Raw genomic sequence first — 19421 nt, 5'->3', positions numbered from 1 at the left:
CCTCAATCGGCAATCAATGAAATATCCTGAAAAATTGGGAGATCCGCAGCAGTAGTGGAGAGGGAGTTTGGTAAGGACAAGAGGAGCGGTGCTGTAACTTGTTGTGAACAGTTGCTTTATATATACTGACCCTCTCATCGCAAATCATTTTACACCTCAGACACATCGGCGGCCCCTGACAGACACTTTCCGGTGATAACAACATTTCTTCCTAATGAAATAAGGCATGAGCAATTGTTTTTTCCCTCAATGTAATATTACCCATATGTCCTTAATTATTCATATTTCAGTAATGCAGTCTCTTAATGGCTGGAAACACTAGTAAGTAATAAAACACTTGGGGGTTTGATTTAATTTAATTTTTTCATATTAATTTAATTTTGGGGCACGAGCTTGTGTGACAGGAAAACGCACCATTTCATATTGACTGTGTGTATTTGTGTTCTGTTTTTTCGGTTTTAAGTTTTTTGTTAATTAGTTGTATTTAATGTGCTCATATTTGGAGTTAAGGATTTGATAAAATCCCTAATCCTACATATTGCACTTGTGTGTAACCCGTCCCTCGCTATTTGTGTTACTTCCAATCATAAAGCTTGTTTAGGAAATCAAATCTCATAGATTTACATTGAAGAAGGGTCTTGGTTTATCTCTAGGTAGAAATTTGGGGGTGGGATCTTAAAGCCTAAGTATGTTGAATTTTACGCAGGCAACTGCCACTCACGTTTTCTTCATAAACATCAAAATCTATTTGAGTTTTATTGTCTGTCATTGAATTTAACATGGGGGGGGGTTTGAAGTGGTGGAGAGTTGGAGGAGAGACAGAGGAGAAACATAAAAGGTGGATCAACGGCCGCCACACGTCCATCACCGAGGCCATTTTCATGTTTCTGTTCTCCTGCGTTATTAAAAAGCGGTGGCGGGGATGTATTTGATGTCAGGATGGGGCTGCACATTTACTGTTAGTCCCACTGCAATCCTTTTTTCTGCCATGGAGTCCGAGCAGCTAGTGGTCTGCATTGATCTCATGCACCCGACAGGCTGCCCTCTACCACATTGCGTGCCCAATTGTCTGTGCTTGTATTTATGAGCAGCTATTTGTATTCCATACGTGCATGTTTATGGGCAGCCATTTGTATGTATGTTTGTGTATGCATGTGCATTTCCTTTATGATGCCACTTGTGGATATGCCTTTCAAGCATGCATTATTGTGCAACACTTTTGTGTGTCTGAAGGTCAGCTTGGTTCTTCATCCCACAGAACAGCCCCTGGGGCGATGCCAAAAGTTCCCAACAAAAGTTTTTTTTTTTAGTCGGGCAGTCACAGTGGATGGCTTTTCCCCCCATAGGACAGCAGGAGGGCTCCCTGCATGGGCTGGGGCCTTGCTGGCAAAAGGGGAGGGCCAGGATGGGATCTGGCAGCGTTTGTACGTCCCGGTAGGGGTTAGAGAGTGTGTGTGTGTGTGAAGGACTAGCGCAAAGGCAACCCCAGGATCCAATGGATTGGAGAAGTTTTCACATTGCCTCCATCCTCTGTTTCTCGCTTTAGCGGATGTAGGCCGTAATTACTGGACCCCCTGGTTTCCCTTTCTCCCGACCATAGCCTTTGATCTGTTTCATGTTGGGCAGATTTTTTTTTCCCACTCGCTGTACCTTTGTCTCGTCCTCTCTTTCTTTTCTCCACCACTTCTTTTCCCCCGACTGAGCCCCCTTTGATGGAGACAGTGTGTACTCTTTAATACACAAAGAGACTTTTCTCTCTCTCTCCCCGCCCTCCATTTTGTTTTAAAGTTGGGTTCTTTTTGTTGACAACCACATTGAACTTGATACAGATTTTTTTCCTTCCTGTTTGCGGCTTTGTTTCGTTTTATTTTGGGGTTTTTCATGTTTATGACTTTGATTAAAGGCACCATGCTTTTTCCGACCCGTTAAAAACTGGCAAAGCTAATGGCTTGGCCACTCCTTGGGTCGCGTCGGCATCCCTCTTTGCTTTTGAACACTAAAGAAACACGATACGTGCTATGATTGTGTGGGTTTAATGCTTGTTGTTGTATGTCGTGTGTGTTAATGTGTCAGGGAGTGCATAGGTTTAACACAAAATAATAATGCGCTGATGAAAACATACCAGAGTGAATAAGCGGCCCTCACCTGTTGGCGGTCGCGCATTGTCCGTTGTTTAGCGAGCGTCCCGCCGGGCACTGATCCATAGCCTCCTGCGTGTGTGGAAGTGGGGGTTGTGTTTGTTTGTAAAGTAATGGCATTGTTAGCATAATGCTGGCTTGATTTGCTATTCGGTGTGGCATGATATGGCTATTCTTTTGGGCTAATTGCCACGCCACATAGCGCTCCGGCTTCTGGTGTGAGTTTCTAAGAAGGCTCAAATCTGATAGGCGCTATCGGAGCGGGTGTGGGCATGGTCCAGAGATCGGCTTTTGTTAACGGCTCACAGACAAGAAGTCCGTTGTGACTTTAGTGTTTGCTCGTTGAAAGAATTGTTTTGAATTTGACTGCACTCTTTCTGTCTCTCTCTCTCTCTTTCTCTCTCTTTCTCTCCTCTCTCTCTCTGTGCTGTATGCGAGTGTGCATGTGTGTGTTAGTGAGAGGTTGAGCTGAGAGACAGGCAGAGAGACAGTGCATGCTGTTGTAATGACAGTGCTGAGGTGCAGTTCTTCCTGTGTCCTTGAACCCCCGGCTGGGTGCTCTGGTGTCGCCCTGGGGAGCGTACCGTTTAATACCACAGTAATTATCCTGTCCTTATTCACCACATTGCTGTCCAGGTGTCTCCTTCACCCTGCCTTGCAGCGTGTGTGTGTGTCTTTGTGCATAAACGTGTGTGTTGTTGTGATTTTTATAGTGCCTGTGCCCTGTATTTTTATGCCTTTTAATATTCATGGCACCTTTTCATTAACTCGTGTGGGTGTGTTTTTATGTTGTTTGTGTATTAACGTCATGTGTGCAGTTCTGCATGTGCTAGTTTCTGTTTACTCAACTGTTTGCGCATTAATGTCGAAGCATGTGTCTGTGTGTAGTTTTTGTTTGTGTACGCGTACGGATGTCTTTCTGGATCTCCAGCTCTCCGTATGTCTGTGTGACTAATGGCAGGTCCAGGTGTTCCTCTCAGTTCTGGGGCTCCCTTGAGGGCTCGAAGGGTCCCAATGTGGCAGGATGGGCAGGAGGTACCCGCCTTTCTCTGCATGTGTGAGGGTCTCTTGGGCGCTGCAGTCTCATGGGGAGCTCTGGCCTTAACATCCCCCCACTCTCATCTTTATGTACTGGCCTATTTGTCCCCTTTTTGCTCAGATTACATGAAGTACGATGTTGATGTTATTACAGTACATGGCTCTCTGCTTGATTTTGATTGGTAAATGTCAGCATTTAGCAATTAAATACATTTGGTAGACACACATGCATATTTAAACTGTGTGTGTGTGTGTTCCCTAGGATTCAAAGCCTTGATATTAACATATTGCTCTACCAATTGAGCTACAGGACACTTTTTGCGTAATGTCCAATAAAGTACATTATTGACTTTATCTCAGTCAAAGCATATTATTTAGTTCGTAGCTCCAAATAGTATAATAAGTGTGATAATGTCTAGTCAGCTGGTTTATGGTGATATTAGACTCGATCGTTCTGTCTGAGCTTATTGTGCAAAATAAACAGCTGACTTTACATTTTCTTTACCTGTCCCATATTATATTGAGTTTTTTTCTTTTAACTGTAGATGTTTTAATAATTTTTCTGTCCAGTATAAGCCTTTAACTTTACTCAGTGTTAGTGCTGTCATTATCAGTACACTTACTTGACTGTAGGGGGCGATATACAAAGATTCATGTAAATGGCTGATGATTTACAGGCCCACAGGTTCAAATCCAGCCTGCAACATCCCCCAGTTCCATCTCTCCATCCCTAAACTTTCATCTATCTTCCCTATCCTATGTATTAAGAAGGTTTAAAATTGATTTGGCATTCTAGCGTTCAGTATTACACAGCAGTGCCCTATGCTGCTCCAGTGGTCATCTTCTGCACTGTGAGTCTGTGCAGGTGTAAGTGGATTATTGCAGCATCAGCTTGTCATCTGGGAGCACTTGTTTGAAGGCTTGAGATGGATTAAACACTCATCAGAAATAAGGTGCTTAACCTGTCAGGCCCCGGAGACAGTTATATGTTAAGCTAAGAGCGATGGCTATTACTGTCACACTATGTTTTACACCAAACTTTTGGTGCTAATTGTTTAAATGGCATTAACATATCTACTATGCTACTTTCTACAATCTGAGTGTGCATGTGCACTGTTTTTTCAGTGGACATGATGCATGAAATTGGTGGTGTCTACATGTCATGTTTTAGCATTAAGAGCTCTCCATTAGCCGCCTCCTGTAGCACAGGACCCTGCGGAGAGGTTGACTATTTTTAACAATGAGGTTTAGCTGATTGTGTCCAGGGAAAATATGAAAAGATGGATGGTCAGCGTCAAACGCAGCAGACACACACACAAAAAAAACGCTTCATATCATTCACACTGTCCATGTCACACATTCCTTCAGTGACTTTCCAGTATAACACAATCACCCTAGCCTGAATTTAAGTGGGTTAAACATTTTGTCTGAAAAATTGCATGCAGATGTTTATGTGTAGCTTTTGTAGTTATGCTGCTGTGATGCTTACATGCAGATGTGTGAGACAGGCCTTAGTTTATGTGTATGCTGTGATGATATATTAAGGTTAAAGGCTTCTTGTGTGTTAACAGGAGGAGCAGGTGAGCTTTTACCTAAATCCTCTTCAGCTCGAGTTTGATCAAAGAGGCAGCATATCGTGTGGGATTGGTTATGCTCTGACTGCCACAGATCGTAGTGAGATACAGTCAGTCAAAATGATCCAAGACACATTCACCTTTCTTTCTCTAGTTTCTCCCATCTGTTATGCACATGGACTCTGTTATGAAGACACACGTACAAACACACATGTAAACACACGATCTCTGTGGCGGAGGGTCATAATCCATGTTTTGTGAGATAGATGTTTATGTGCATCTGCGTGTTTGGGTCTGTGTGTGTATATGTGGGGCTCTAGAAGGGAACAAAGTGCTTGTTTAGTGCAGCTTTCTTGCATGGCCAAGCAGGCAGCTGCTTCCCATTGACTCGGTACTCAGCGGGAACCTGACTAACTGTACACTTCCAACCAGTAAAACTTGTGACATACACGACTACCAAAGGACAGATAGATAGAAAGAGTGAATGAGAGAGACATCAAACGAGTGCTGTGCTGTAGTGTCGGGGAAGCTATGCTTTGAAGCTAAAAGCTACTCGTAATTTAAAGTAGTTATGTGTTCCTGAAGCTCAATTGGTAGAGCATTGCGATGGTAACACACAGGTCATGGGTTTGATCCAAGGGTGCGCATACATACTGATGAAAAATTTATAGCTTGAATACAAGCTTTGGATAAAAGTTTCTGCCAAATGTGTAAGTATAAAACTATAGTCAAACTATCGTTTAGAAATTGTAGAAGCTACAGTGGGACAGCGTGTTTTTTAAAAGTAAGAAACTCAACATTTGTTACCCTGGAACACAAAAACAGTCATAGGGTCAGTTTTGTAAAACTGAGATTTTATACATCACTGAATCACTGAATGAACAAGCTTTGAAGAAATTGATGTATGGTTTGTTAGGATAGGACAATTTTTGTCCGATATACAACTATTTGAATATCTGGAAAGTAAGGGTGCAAAAAAAGTTTTAAAGTTGCTTTAAAGTTGTCCAATTGAAGTCCAAATAAATACATTTTTGATATTAACGGCAGGAAATGTACAAAATATCTTCATGGAAGATATTCATCGCTATTGCTGCAAATATACTCATGCTATGACTGGTTTTGTGGTCCAGGGGCACATTTGTAAGTACAAAAAAAACTAGCATTTTCTGACCAGACAATAATTTTCGTAATTGATTTGAAAATAAAGATGAATTTTTGCATTCAATTAAATACACACTGTAAAATAATGCTGCATTTTTGTCAAATCAACATATATTTTTAGTAGTGCTGGGCAAAGATTAATCCCGATTAATCGCATACAAAATAAAAGTGATTTTTGGCATAATATATGAGTGTGCCTGTGTGTAATTATTATGTATATATAAATACACACGCATTCATTTATGTCTTTAAGAAACATTTACAGGTATATATATTTTTATACATTTTATATTTTTATACATTTTATATTTTTATACATTTTATATTTTATATATTTTATATATATATATATATATATATATATATATATATATATATATATATATATATATATATATATATATATATATATATATATATATATATATATATATATATATATATATATATATATATATATATATAAACATATAAATTAATTAATTACAAAAAATCTGCAATAAATATATGTATGTGTGTGTGGTTAAATATACATAATAATTACACACAGTTCACACACATATTATGCCAAAAGTCACTTTTATTTTGTATGCGATTAATCATGATTAATCTTTGTTCAGCACTAATTTTTATGCTACTTTGACTTAAAAAAAAACTAGTTGAAGCTGTTTAAAATATTTTTTTAAGTTATGTCAACTATTCACAGGTCAAAACTTAACATACTACGTTGAATTGACTTGCAAAACCTAGTTATTTTAATTTCATGCTGCATGTTTTTTATTACAGTGCAGATGCACAAATTTCAAATGAAAATCAAAAAAAAAAAATGTATCCGTTCTTTTGCTCAAACACATAAGCAAATTCACTAAAACAAATAATACTTTCATATTTTACTTACATTTTGACAGACTGTTACACCACTATACCAAAAATTACAGTGTAATGAACTAGTGTCATTACATAATAGTTAAGTAGAGACACTTGTTAGCACTTCTCCTCCGTGTTATTTTTGTGACTTTTTCCTCACACATTATTATGATTTACGCTTATGTTCAACCAAAAGTGTAAAGCACAGTAAAGCGATCTAAACTTTGAGAAAAGAGAGATACTGAAGCCAAACATGTTATTTTCTGATGCTGGAGTTGTGAAGAGACTTGTTTTGGTACACTTCACATGTAATTAATCTACAGCTGTTTAACAGTGCGAGCCCCTGCCGCTCACGCAGACCGAGCAACCCAAGAGTCAAACGGAGCTTAACTACTGCCGGTGCCCCTGTCGTCACGCAAACCCCTCTCAGTCTTTATCTCTCCTTCAACTCACCTTCATTCTCCCTCAGACACATACGAAGTACTTGCGTTTCACCCCTGTACCACGAAAAATGCTTAGCGTGTAAATCATCCTGGTTTAAAAGGCCACTTGCTTTTTTGTGTCTGAACATTATTCATGTCTAAGGGGTTTTAATTGAGCAGCGATGTAAATGGGTTTGTTTTATGTAGAAAGGTTTTGTGATTCCAAGTGTTCAGTTACAGTTACAAACCTTATTTATTTTATTTTATTTATTTAAGAGTGTAACAAATAAATACGCATTATGCTTAAATTAAGAATCTGTGGCAGGCTGTTGATTACTATTGCAAATAATTTTGCCCTTTAGTTTATTAAAAAAAGTTTGACAGAATTTTTTTGCATGCAAGTCTAATGGGCAATATGAGGTACATTGCCCTTTAACCTTTAATTGTAGGGGTGCAACTGTCAGCATAGGTTTTTTACACACTGAATTGTTAAAGCTTTATTTACTTTGGACTTATTGACTTATTATATGACTTTTTTATTTTCTAGCACTGCAAAATATGGATTTCTTGCTTGTTATTTTTGTCTTTTTCCAGAACAAATATCAAAAAATTCTTGATCAATAACTTGAGAACTTGATCAACATTTGAGTTAATCTGCCAATGGTATGAAAGTGCTTAACAAAAATGTAAAACTTAATTTAAGTTGCTTTTCTTAACCCATTGCCAGATTTAGTTCTTGTTTTAAGATTAAACCCTCTCAATTTTGATATTTTTTTGCTTTTCAAGTACATTTGAAGAATTTTTTAGACAAAAATACAAAGCAAGAAATACATTTTTGCATTGCAACAAATTCGCATTTTGTCATCTGAGTGATATTAGGTCTCTGGTGATCTGACACACTGGTGGCGCTCACGGTCAGCACGAGTTCAAGTCCACCCCATGTCATTTTCAGATCCTGTGTGTGCTTTTTCTATGCATCATCTCTCCAATATCTCTTGTGGTGATGACAGCACTGCACCCATCTGCACAGTTTTCTGTGGTCTCTAGAGGTGAGCGAGTGGTCAGTCTCCAGACCGTGTTCCATTTCCCCCCCTCTTCCTCACCTGGGGGTCGCCAGAGGGGAGATGGGGGCAGGCTGTCAGCTGTCCTTGCCTTCCCAACCCCCTGCCCCTCACCTTCTGCCCTGGGAATGAGTCCGGCTGCTCGGACGCTTTTGGGCGCCAGCAACTCCATATGGGCCGTGGGCAGCAAGCGTGTGTGTCCTCTAGGATTCCGGCCCCTGACTGGCAGCCTGTCCTGTGACATCACTGCCGTGTGTATGTGCCCCGTGTTGTGTACCTGCGAGTGTGTGTTTTAGTAGATGGGTTACCTCCAGGATTACGATTCCTGACAGTCTGGCTAAGCGATGACATCATCTTGGCATGTGTTTGCGTGTATCCATGTGTCCTTTAGGAAAAGACCCCTAACAGACTGTGTCCCTTGAGCCCCCTGTAGGGTACCGAGAGCAGTGCCAGGGGTCTTAGAAGCACAGACTGGAGAGTGTCAGCTTGATGGAGCAGGGGACAACAAACACGAGTTTGTGTGTATGTGTGTGTCCACTAGGACCGGGCCCCTTGAGCATCAGTGGGGTACGGTACATGTGTGTCAGCATTGAAAACCCAAATGTACAGAACAGTATGAGGGAGAAAAACAGAAATTGGTTTTGTGTGTGTTCATGTTTGTGTATTTCAGTATTCGTAAACAGGTGTTTGGTCTCAAAGACTGTCCCATAGGACTGCTGGCCATGTGGTCAGTTCCTGTGTGCCACTCTCCCCCCTCCTCTCTTGTCCTCTCTTACTCCCTTACTGTCTCACTCTTTCTTACCCTCTTAGCAGCATAACTTTGTCTTCTGTTGGGTTTGGTTATGACGGCCCTGTTGCCTAGGGGAGAGAGGAATGAAGATAGGGAAGAGGGAGGTCTTTGTGAGACGCCATGAATGTGATGTAAACACACATCAGGCACATAACCTTTTTGTCGTGTGTACAATATAAACACATATATTTTCAAACTTTTATTATTTCTTATGATTTTGTTTTATACTTATAAGAAAGTGACCTATAGAAGTCAAGTCATGCACACTGGAGAAGTGAAAGATTTTTAAAAGTGGTTTTCCCCTGGCTCTTGCTTCAGGCCTGTCTGGCCGACACGCTGGGCCGCCCTGTGGGAGCTCAGGGTGGAAGTTGTTTTTCTGCCCCCTACAGTGTGTCTCTCCTGCCCTGGGCTGTGGGCAGAAGGCCAGAGGGAAGAGGCTGTGAGCTGGGCAGGGGGCCTGGGGGCTGCTGGGATAGGTGAAAGTTTGGGCAGGGGGCCAGGCTCAATGGTAGAAGGGTGTAGAGAGGTCGGGGATATGGAATGTTACTAGGTGATAAGATTCAGGTCTTAAATCTTCTATATATATATATTAAACAATTACACCATGGTTTTACTATTGCCTTGTGTCAGCAACCACTTAACTGTTATAGGTATACTGTGTTTACTAGACCTATCAGGATAGAGACCGTATGGGTTAAACATGAAGTCTTTTCAGTAGGTTGCATTGTCAAGGTCCTAGGTCAAATGCAATTTTTAGATCTCCTATCGTGAATGTTTTTGGAAAGATGTTATTCTGCCAGGATACACATGAATGCACTCCACCTAACATACTAGCTGTGTCCCAATTCAAGGGCTGTGACCTCCTAAGGAAGTATTCTAAGACCGATTGCATCACTGCAGCGCGACCTAAGGCTAGTAAGGCCGTCCCAATTCAAAGGATGCTTAAAATGAAGGCCCAAAATGCGTCCTTATTTCTCCGCGCTGTTAAGGATAGAACGAATGGATCAGCCAAGGCTATCCCAAGTTTCATTGCGTTGCTTTAATGGCTTCATAAAATGGCTGGATATTCTCAAAAAAAATAAAAATTAAAACCTATTAAATAAAAGTGTGTATTTAGTAGAATAAAATCTCTTGTCACTGTTTTAGTGTTATAAGTTATGTTTTATATTAATATTATTCTGTTTATGTTGCGTATATTTCTAAGGTTGATTAATTTGATATACTGATGGTTAGTTTAATCTACAACAACGTGTAACATTTTCTAAAACAAATGTAAAATATTTTTCTGGTTCCATATTTATTTTAATAAGTCAGAAACGTCTCCGCTGTTTTGCTGACAGGCGCGATGGGTGCGTGTAGCAGGTGACGCAAATTATGGGTCGTCCGAAGGCTAGACCGTCTCATTTCAGTTCTCTTCGCTGACTTTGGAGGCTGCAACCTTTAAAGACCTTAAAAGGTCACAGCCCTTGAATTGGGACACAGCTACTTTCTGTCTTTTATAGCCCTATTTACATTTGTTACCCTGTCTGTTAACACCTATGCTATTAAACTTAGATTGTAAGACTTTAGCCTAGATGTCACAGACAGGGTCACATGGGTGTTAAATAATAAAGGGCCTTCTTATTGTTACAATTCATTGCATTAGTATTTGATGTATGCGATCACTGTTATCATTAGTATTTGATGTATGCAATAACATTGTTCTCCCAAAATACAGTAGATTTTTAAAGACCTCATTTTTTGGGGACATGTCAAGGTTTAAGCTTATACAAGCAATAACATACATCATTCTGAGTGTGATAGATTGATTCAATATAAATTATTATTGGGTGCCAAACTCTCTGGCCTTCCATGACTACACTGGGGCTTTAAGGATATTTTTCTAAGCAAAGTGGGATTTAATAGCTGACGTCACCCGGACTACATTTTAAGCCATTTTAATACAAACTAAGATGCTAGTAGTATTGTCTAAACTAGATGGATGGCAAGATTAATCAGGGAGAACTGAATGTTTCCCTCATTTATCAGGCTGTAGAGCTAGAGATGTTTGAATGGTGGTTTAGTCTTGGTGCCGTTTGTTGTCAGAGTGAGCATATTTAACATTGTCTCCTATGCAGTATAAATTTCAGTATGTTAATCATTGTGGAACTGCTTGTATTGTTTTTGGATGGTGTTTTGTTCCAGAAGGGAAGCAGCAGTGCTGTATGTCATAAGTGTTGGGTCTGCTGTACTGTATATATGCCTCCAAGCTCTAATGAACATACTAGACTGTTTTGGCTCTGACGTTTGGCTCGTGCTGGTAGGGACATTTACAAAATCCGCAGCTCTGTTCTGCTTTGGTGTTAGGAGAGATGGAGGGGTTCTCTTTTTTTGTCTCATATATCTGTCCTTGTGTCTGATAAAGAGGAAAGGACAGACATCAGACCGAGCGCGTCTTCATTACCGCCTTCCACCATTTTCTGGCCCGGCATGCCAGCGCTTTGGCTAGCCCATTAACTGGCCCGATGTGGTTCCGCGGGGTCCGGTCTGGTGCTAGCATGGGGATCTGGGGAAGGAGAGGGGGTCCGCTCTTGAATCTTCTTGAAATATCTGTAGATTAGATGCTGGGGCAGTTGGTTCTGTCACCGTGTGTTTATTTTATCATGGTCCCAATTACCAGGCCCTTTCGAGGCAGGGTGGCATACCCAACCCTGGACATCAGAATGTTTCCTCCTGCCAGTGCTGTCTTCCCATTCTTCCCTCCCTCGCTATAGCCTTCCATCCTGTGCTCCACCCCTCCACATGGGACAGGCTGGCAAGGAGTAGGCGAGCGCCAGGGGCAACCACAAGAGCAGCCTGTTAATTCAGTAATGAGTCACAACATGAAAGAAAGTTTGGGGACGGAATGTGGAACAAGTGAGAAACAAGCTGTCAGAGAGAGAACCAAAAATCCTAAAAGAAAAGGGAGGGTCGGTCAAGTCTTTAAATGTGGAATGGGCAAGCAAGAGGGGGTAGCGTTGACGGAGCTCGCGTTTTCGTGCCCATTCCAGTTCCTTATTTTCGTTCTCTCACTTTCCTGCTCTTTTTCTTTCCGTTTCTTTTCTAATTTAACTTTTCATTGAAATTTCTTACTCTGTTTAGGGCTCTTGCCAAGTCCCCCGGCGGACGGATGACAAAAGCCCCCTAAAAGCCATGTGATCTTCCATTTTCCGACAGCCACACTTCTGAGGATTAAGGCTATTTAATGACTATAATCTCCCTCTTTCTCAAAAGTGATTTCTCACATTCTGTCGCAGTCAGAGGGATTGCATTAGCATTAATAGATTTATAATTCGCCAGAATGACCACATGTGCCAGGAGTTTTTTTCTTGTTTTATGCTCCGTTCTTTTCTGTCCTCTGCTTTTTCTACTTCTTTTTCTGGCCCTGAACTCATGCAAGTGTTTCTTTGTATCTCTTGCGCTGTGGTACGTATCTGTATCTCAGCATGATGGCCTACCTGTCAGTCGGCACCCCCCTCACCGTCGCCTCCATACCCGACCCCTCTCACCTCCACAGTGGCTGGATCACAGAAAGACCTGTCAGGGGCCATGGTCTTATTGTGCAGCCAAAGAATTCACCATGGTTAAGTCCCTTACGGGCTTTTCATTCTCGCTCTTTCATTGGGCCCCTGCAACACTTTCTCTCTCTCCTGTGTTGCACAGGTTTTAGGTTGTGCTGAGATTACTCTTATCCTGACACGGACACAAAAGCATGAGAATAGAACAGCAAGGAGGGCGCTGTAGTTGAAGCAGAAAGGCTGAAGAGTTAAATGAGATTTAGGTCTGCAGTTAATTTTCCTAAATGTATAAAAAAAACATTAAATATATGAATTCATGCTAGTTATACTGATGTATGTTTCTTCCTTTGTAAGCCTTGTTCAGTAATGTCACACGTTCTTGTTTTATTTTACTCCTTTACTGATATCTCTATTTTTAACTTTTTCTTTACTTTGAATTCATTTCCTTGCTTACAGCTAAATTCATAATTCATGGTTTTACAAATTTCTACCCACAAACCCCCATGGAGATTTATTTGTTCTGCACAGCACCTACATTTTAAAGTGGATCGATTCATCACTTGAATTTATTTTCTACAAATTCTGCTGTGCTCACCTTTGTGTAATGGGAGAGTAGTGGGTGGAAGTAAAATCCTACAACTGCCATATGGAGTTGAAGTTATTAGTTTATACAATACACGCTGAGGTGATGCACTTTTCTTTGTTCTTTTCTCTTTTTTTCCCTTTTCCCACCACGTTGGGTCGTGTCTTGTGACTGTTTCAGTGGGGTTTTGATTTCCAATTAGAATATGCAGCAAAGGAGGCCATTGTTACATTTGGCTTGTGAGCACAGATTAAGCTTTTAGAGGATGTGGGGTTGAGATGGTGTGCATTTTTTTTTTTGTGGGAATACCAGAGGCTTTTTCAGCACATTAAGAATGAACATACAACTTAGTGAAAATAAAGCAAACAAACAGTGCAGTGATGGAAAATTTGGTGTTTGTCTGAGCCGCAGTGGGACTCTGTGCTTGCAGCATCCCTGCTCAATAAGTCATGAGCTCTCTCCCTCACTTTTCTTTGGAGGCTGCTGGTTAAGATGCTAAATAGATGACGTGTGGACTGTGTCAGGCCCCATCAGATTGCACAAAGCAGGACGACCCGCTTAGTATATCTTTGTATAATGTATGTGTGAATTAATCAAGTCTGAGCTTGTGCTTCTACAAACAACAACAAAAACCATAAATAATCTAGTGGTGTAATTTTGTATGCATTGTCCAGTAAGGGGGCCTTCTTTTTCGAATTCATTTTAATCGCTTTTGAAAAGCTTTTCAATCTGGTAACCGTAATCGAAATATGATAAAGCAGATCCAAATCCGGGGGATATGGGCATGAGCTTGTTTGCTGAGAGGGGATAAGAGGATAAAAAATACATCTTTGTCCTTATTTCTTTGCTCCTTTGGGGTTTGTTGTCTTTAGTACTTTGCTTCTATTTTGATATTTTGTCTGCCTCTTTAACATTTTAATTCTGTCTGTGTTTTGCTTTGCAGATGGTGATGATGACCCGGGGCTCTCTTGGGTGGCGTCCTCTCCCTCTAGCAAAGACGTGGCATCGCCGTCACAGATGCTAGGGGACGGCTGCAGCGATATGGGCATGGGCACAGGGGAGGAAGAAGGGGGCTCCGGCTTGCCTTATCCCTGCCAGTTCTGCGATAAGTCCTTCAGTCGCCTCAGCTACCTGAAGCGCCACGAGCAGATCCACAGTGACAAGCTGCCCTTCAAGTGCACCTTCTGCAGTCGTTTGTTCAAACACAAGCGCAGCCGCGATCGTCATGTCAAGCTGCATACTGGTGACAAAAAGTACAGCTGTCAGGAGTGTGAGGCTGCTTTTTCACGAAGCGATCACCTAAAGATTCACCTCAAGACACACAGCTCCAGTAAACCATTCAAGTGCAGCATTTGCAAGCGGGGCTTTTCCTCCACCTCCTCTCTGCAGAGCCACATGCAAGCCCATCGAAAGAACAAGGAACATCTGGCAAAGAAAGACCAGGGGAAGCGTGATGGGTCTAACAGTGACGTAGCTGACCAGGACCAGGATCTATACATGTGTGATTACTGTGAGGAAACTTTCAGTCAGACAGATGAACTTGAAAAACATGTGCTGACACAGCATCCCCAACTTTCAGACCGTGCAGAACTGCAATGCATTCACTGCCCTGAAATCTTCAGTGATGAAGGCACTCTGCTCACCCATATTGACAGAACACATGCCAACAAAAAACACAAATGCCCCATGTGTGCTGAGCAGTTCTCATCTGTAGAGGACGTCTATTGTCATCTTGACAGTCACCGGCAGCCAGATTCCAGCAACCACAGTGCTAGTCCTGACCCAGTCTTGGGTAGCGTGGCATCTATGAGCAGTGCTACCCCAGATTCCAGTGCCTCCCTGGAGAGAGGATCGACCCCAGACTCAACCCTTAAGCCTGGACAGAGTAGACGTAAGCTTGCCCCATCTTCTGACCATGATGACGGAAGCTGGTCAGGCAAAGTGACCTACAGTTGTCCATATTGCTCCAAGAGAGATTTTAACAGCCTGGCCGTCCTGGAGATTCATCTGAAGACCATCCATGCAGACAAACCTCAGCAGAGCCACACCTGCCAGTTGTGTCTTGAAACCCTGCCTACTCTCTATAACCTTAATGAGCATGTACGCAAAGCACATCGATCCAGTGGGAGCTCTGCATCTAACTTTCCCCTTCTGCAGTTCAGTAACGTTTCTGCCTTTCATTGCAACTACTGTCCTGACATGTTTGCAGACATCAACAGCCTCCAAGAGCACATCCGTGTTTCTCACTGCTTACCTGGAGGTGTGGTTGCTGGATCCACCACTTTAGAGGGCAACCATGCTTTCTTCTGCAACCAGTGCTCCATGGGCTTCCTTACGGAGTCATCCCTTACCGAGCACATTCAGCAGACCCATTGCAACAGTGGAGGTGCCGTAACCAAGATGGAGTCCCCTGTTTTACAGCCCTCGCAGTCCTTCATGGAGGTGTATTCTTGCCCATACTGCACTAACTCTCCCATCTTTGGTTCCCTTCTAAAACTGACTAAACACATAAAAGAAAATCACAAGAACATCCCACTCGCCAATAACAAGCGCAAAGTCAGAGTTGCAGATTTGAGCCCGGCCTCATCTGACGTGGAGATATCCTCCCCTAAACGCAATAGAGTAGCTGGTGATACGACTCCAGCAGTTGCGAATGGAGACTACCCCTGCAATCAGTGTGACCTTCGATTCAACAGTTTTGAGGGCTTCCAAGCCCATCTCAAATCCCATCTGGAACTGCTGCTGAGGAGACAGTCTTGTCCACAGTGCAACAAAGAGGACTTTGACTCCCAAGAGGCATTGCTTCAGCACTTGACCATTCACTACACCACCACTTCCACTCAGTATGTTTGTGAGAGCTGTGACAAACAATTCTCCTCTGTTGATGATCTACAAAAGCACTTGTTAGACATGCATACCTTTGTGCTGTACCACTGCACACTGTGTCAAGAAGTTTTTGATTCTAAAGTGTCCATCCAAGTTCACCTGGCCGTCAAGCACAGCAATGAGAAGAAAATGTTCCGTTGTACAGCCTGTGCTTGGGACTTCCGCAAGGAGAGTGACCTGCAGTTACACGTGAAGCACAGTCATTTGGGTCATCCTACTGGACCCGGAGCAACTGGAAAAGCAAGGAAGTGCATATTTTGTGGGGAGTCATTTGGCACAGAAGTAGAACTACAGTGTCACATCACTACTCACAGTAAAAAGTATAACTGCCGCCTGTGTGGAAAGGCCTTCCATGCTATCGTCATGTTGGAAAGACATCTCAGAGAGAAGCACTGCATTTTTGATGGAGGAAATGGCAATGGAAATGGTGGGAGCCAAAATGGAACACCTAACGGGGTGACTCAAAGTTCTAAACGTTCTACAGCGGGATCAACTGTAGCTGCTGAACAGGCAGATTTGCAGAACATGCTTTTAAAAGGAAGTGGTCAGGAAACGGTCAACAGCCATGAAGCCAGTGGTGGCGAAGAGGAGCTGGATGCCTCAGAACCAATGTATGCCTGCGACATCTGTGGTGCTGCCTATACAATGGAGTCTCTTCTCCAAAATCACCGCCTTCGAGACCACAATATCAGGCCTGGTGAAGATGATGCAGGGACAAGAAAAAAGAAGGCAGACTTCATCAAGGGTAACCACAAGTGCAATGTTTGCTCACGGACCTTCTTTTCAGAGAATGGGTTAAGGGAGCACGCACAAACTCACCGTGGCCCAGCAAAGCACTATATGTGCCCCATCTGTGGTGAACGTTTCCCTTCACTGCTTACTTTGACGGAGCACAAGGTCACCCACAGCAAGAGCTTGGACACAGGCACCTGCCGTATCTGCAAGATGCCCCTGCAGAGTGAGGAGGAGTTCATTGAGCACTGCCAGATGCACCCTGACCTGAGGAACTCCCTCACAGGCTTCCGCTGTGTTGTCTGTATGCAAACTGTCACCTCAACTTTGGAGCTAAAGATCCATGGAACTTTTCACATGCAAAAGCTCTCAACCTCCAGCGGTGGTGGAGGTGGATCGGCCTCATCATCTCCCAATGGCCAGCTACAGGTCCACAAACTCTATAAATGTGCCCTTTGTCTAAAAGACTTTAAGAATAAGCAGGAGCTGGTCAAGATAGACGTCAACGGCCTGCCTTATGGTCTTTGTGCTGGCTGCATGAGTCGGGGCACAAATGGCCAGTCCCCAAGTGTTGTCGTCACCCCACAAGAGACTGGGGATAAGGGCACATCTGGACTGCGTTGCCCAGAGTGTGCTGTAAAATTTGAGACCCTGGATGACCTGGAGAGTCATGTTCAGGTGGATCATCCAGAGATGAGCCCTGAGACGAGTGGAGCCAAGAAAGTTACAGATGCTTCACCAGTCCCTAAAGTAAGTGCCAAACCTCACACTTATGAAATACTTTAGTGAAGTTGAACAGATCAAAAGTACCTGAACACTTTGACATACTTCAAAAAATATCCAAAGCTCTTTTACTTTTAACCAATAAACCAATAAAATATTTTTTTATTGTTATAATTTTTCAGTGACCCTTAACCTTACACCCTTGTCCTAGAAAAGTGTATTTGTTCTATATATTACAAAATAAACTCCCCTTGATTTGATGTTTTGCCATACAAAATAATACAACATTATAGTACTGTGCAAAAGTCTTAGGCCCCATAACCAGCTTGTTGTTTTAGTAAAGTTTTAATGTCCATCCATATTTATTTTTCACTCTTTTTTAAGATACAAACAGAAGATACAGGAAATATGTACACGAAATTAAAAACAAAGTCATTTGATTAGAATTAGAAATTAGGATTTGATTTCATTTAGATTTAAGAGATCCTACAGTTGCCTGCTATTGCTCAAGTGGGAGTTTACCCTAAATACTTGACACTTCAGCTTATACTTTATACTGTTTTTAATACTACATACACATTTTTTGTATTTTCAGGTTGTATTCTAATAAAAAGACTGAGAAATTATTATATTTGATCACTATACAATTGCAAAAACAACAAATGGAATGGTAGCATGGTGGCCTAAGACTTTTGCACAGTACTGTAAATGTCTAAATCGTTTTAGGGCCACTGTATTTTCTTATCTTTGCTCCCCTTTCAGTTTAATGTTTTTTTTTTTACTTGAAAGGGTAATAAAATATATTCTTCTGGTGTTTTGTCAGTTTGATCATACAAATTTGAAGATCAAAAGTGACTCTTAGCCATTGTCAACAATCACCAGATCTTTTGACAGAATTGATCTATTACAAAATGTTTTTTTTATTTTTTCAGGGTTCTTCTAAGGACATTTTGAGGTTTTCCTCTTATTCTCAAATGTGTGTTTTTCCTTTACCTATCTCTTCTCGTGTTTCTTTTTCTATTATCCCTTTTCTTTTGGCAGTTCAAAGAAGAATTTTATGCAATTTCTTTTGAAAGGAGGAGACATTGCCAGCAACCATTTTCTGGCAGTATTTTTAGTGTATAAGTTCCCTGTGTTCCCAAAGTGTTCCGAGTCAAAGAGAGATGTGTGAATTCATGGCTACATTACTACTGGCCCCAGAGGGTTCAGCAGCCTCATCCTGCTGGGCTATTGTACAGCCTGTTCGCTTGACTAGATATTGACAGTGAACTTCCAGGGACGCTCAATCTTTACCTGTGCTTTTGTCTCAGCTCAGTGTAACAGATACGTAGGAGAATCTCTGCCCGGTGGAGTGTTTGCAAGTGTGTGGAGATTTTTAGTAGCCTGTTCACTGTGAATCCTGTGCTTTTTCTCTTGCAGAAGAAGACGTATCAGTGCATCAAATGCCAAATGACCTTTGAGACGGAACGAGAGATCCAGATCCACGTTGCCAATCATATGATCGGTAAGTCCCCACTCAATTCTTGCGTGCGTGCGTGTGTGTACGTATGTTTATATATACATGTGTGCCCGTCGCTTCTCCTGCTTTCCTCCCCTTATTTGCTGCCGTAGTCTGCCCCTGCACAATCTCTCACTCCCTGCACACAGGTGTGAGACAGACAGGTGAAATGAACAGCTCTATTTCTGGAAGTGCAGACATCGCTCTCAACAGCTGTTCCATTGTTTAACACTTGAGTACGCAGCTGAGGCCTCGGCTGCAGGTCTGATTGCTCTGTTAGCTCTTCACCATGCAGCCGAGACCAGGACTGCAGGTCTCGCTTCTTCAGTAAAGGCCAACAAACAATTAGGTTCTCTTTCATTCCCCTTCATTGAATTCTTAAAGCTTGTCGTGGACAATTACACACGTGCTT

General features: G+C 42.0%; 1 protein-coding gene across 3 annotated transcripts in view; it reads left to right on the top strand.

The window, feature by feature from the left end:
- Positions 1-19421, top strand: part of znf423 (zinc finger protein 423) — a 160184-nt gene that overhangs the window by 60986 nt on the left and 79777 nt on the right. For all 3 annotated transcript variants that reach the window (XM_065283298.2, XM_065283296.2, XM_065283297.2), the window contains 2 exons: positions 14114-17538; positions 18931-19015. In XM_065283298.2, coding sequence (XP_065139370.1) covers positions 14114-17538; positions 18931-19015 — 3510 coding nt within the window. The remainder of the gene's footprint in view (positions 1-14113; positions 17539-18930; positions 19016-19421) is intronic.

The sequence above is a fragment of the Paramisgurnus dabryanus genome, chromosome 9 (assembly GCF_030506205.2).
Source record: "Paramisgurnus dabryanus chromosome 9, PD_genome_1.1, whole genome shotgun sequence".
NCBI classification, from domain to species: Eukaryota; Metazoa; Chordata; class Actinopteri; order Cypriniformes; family Cobitidae; genus Paramisgurnus; species Paramisgurnus dabryanus.
This window is presented reverse-complemented; position numbering and strand designations above follow the sequence as displayed.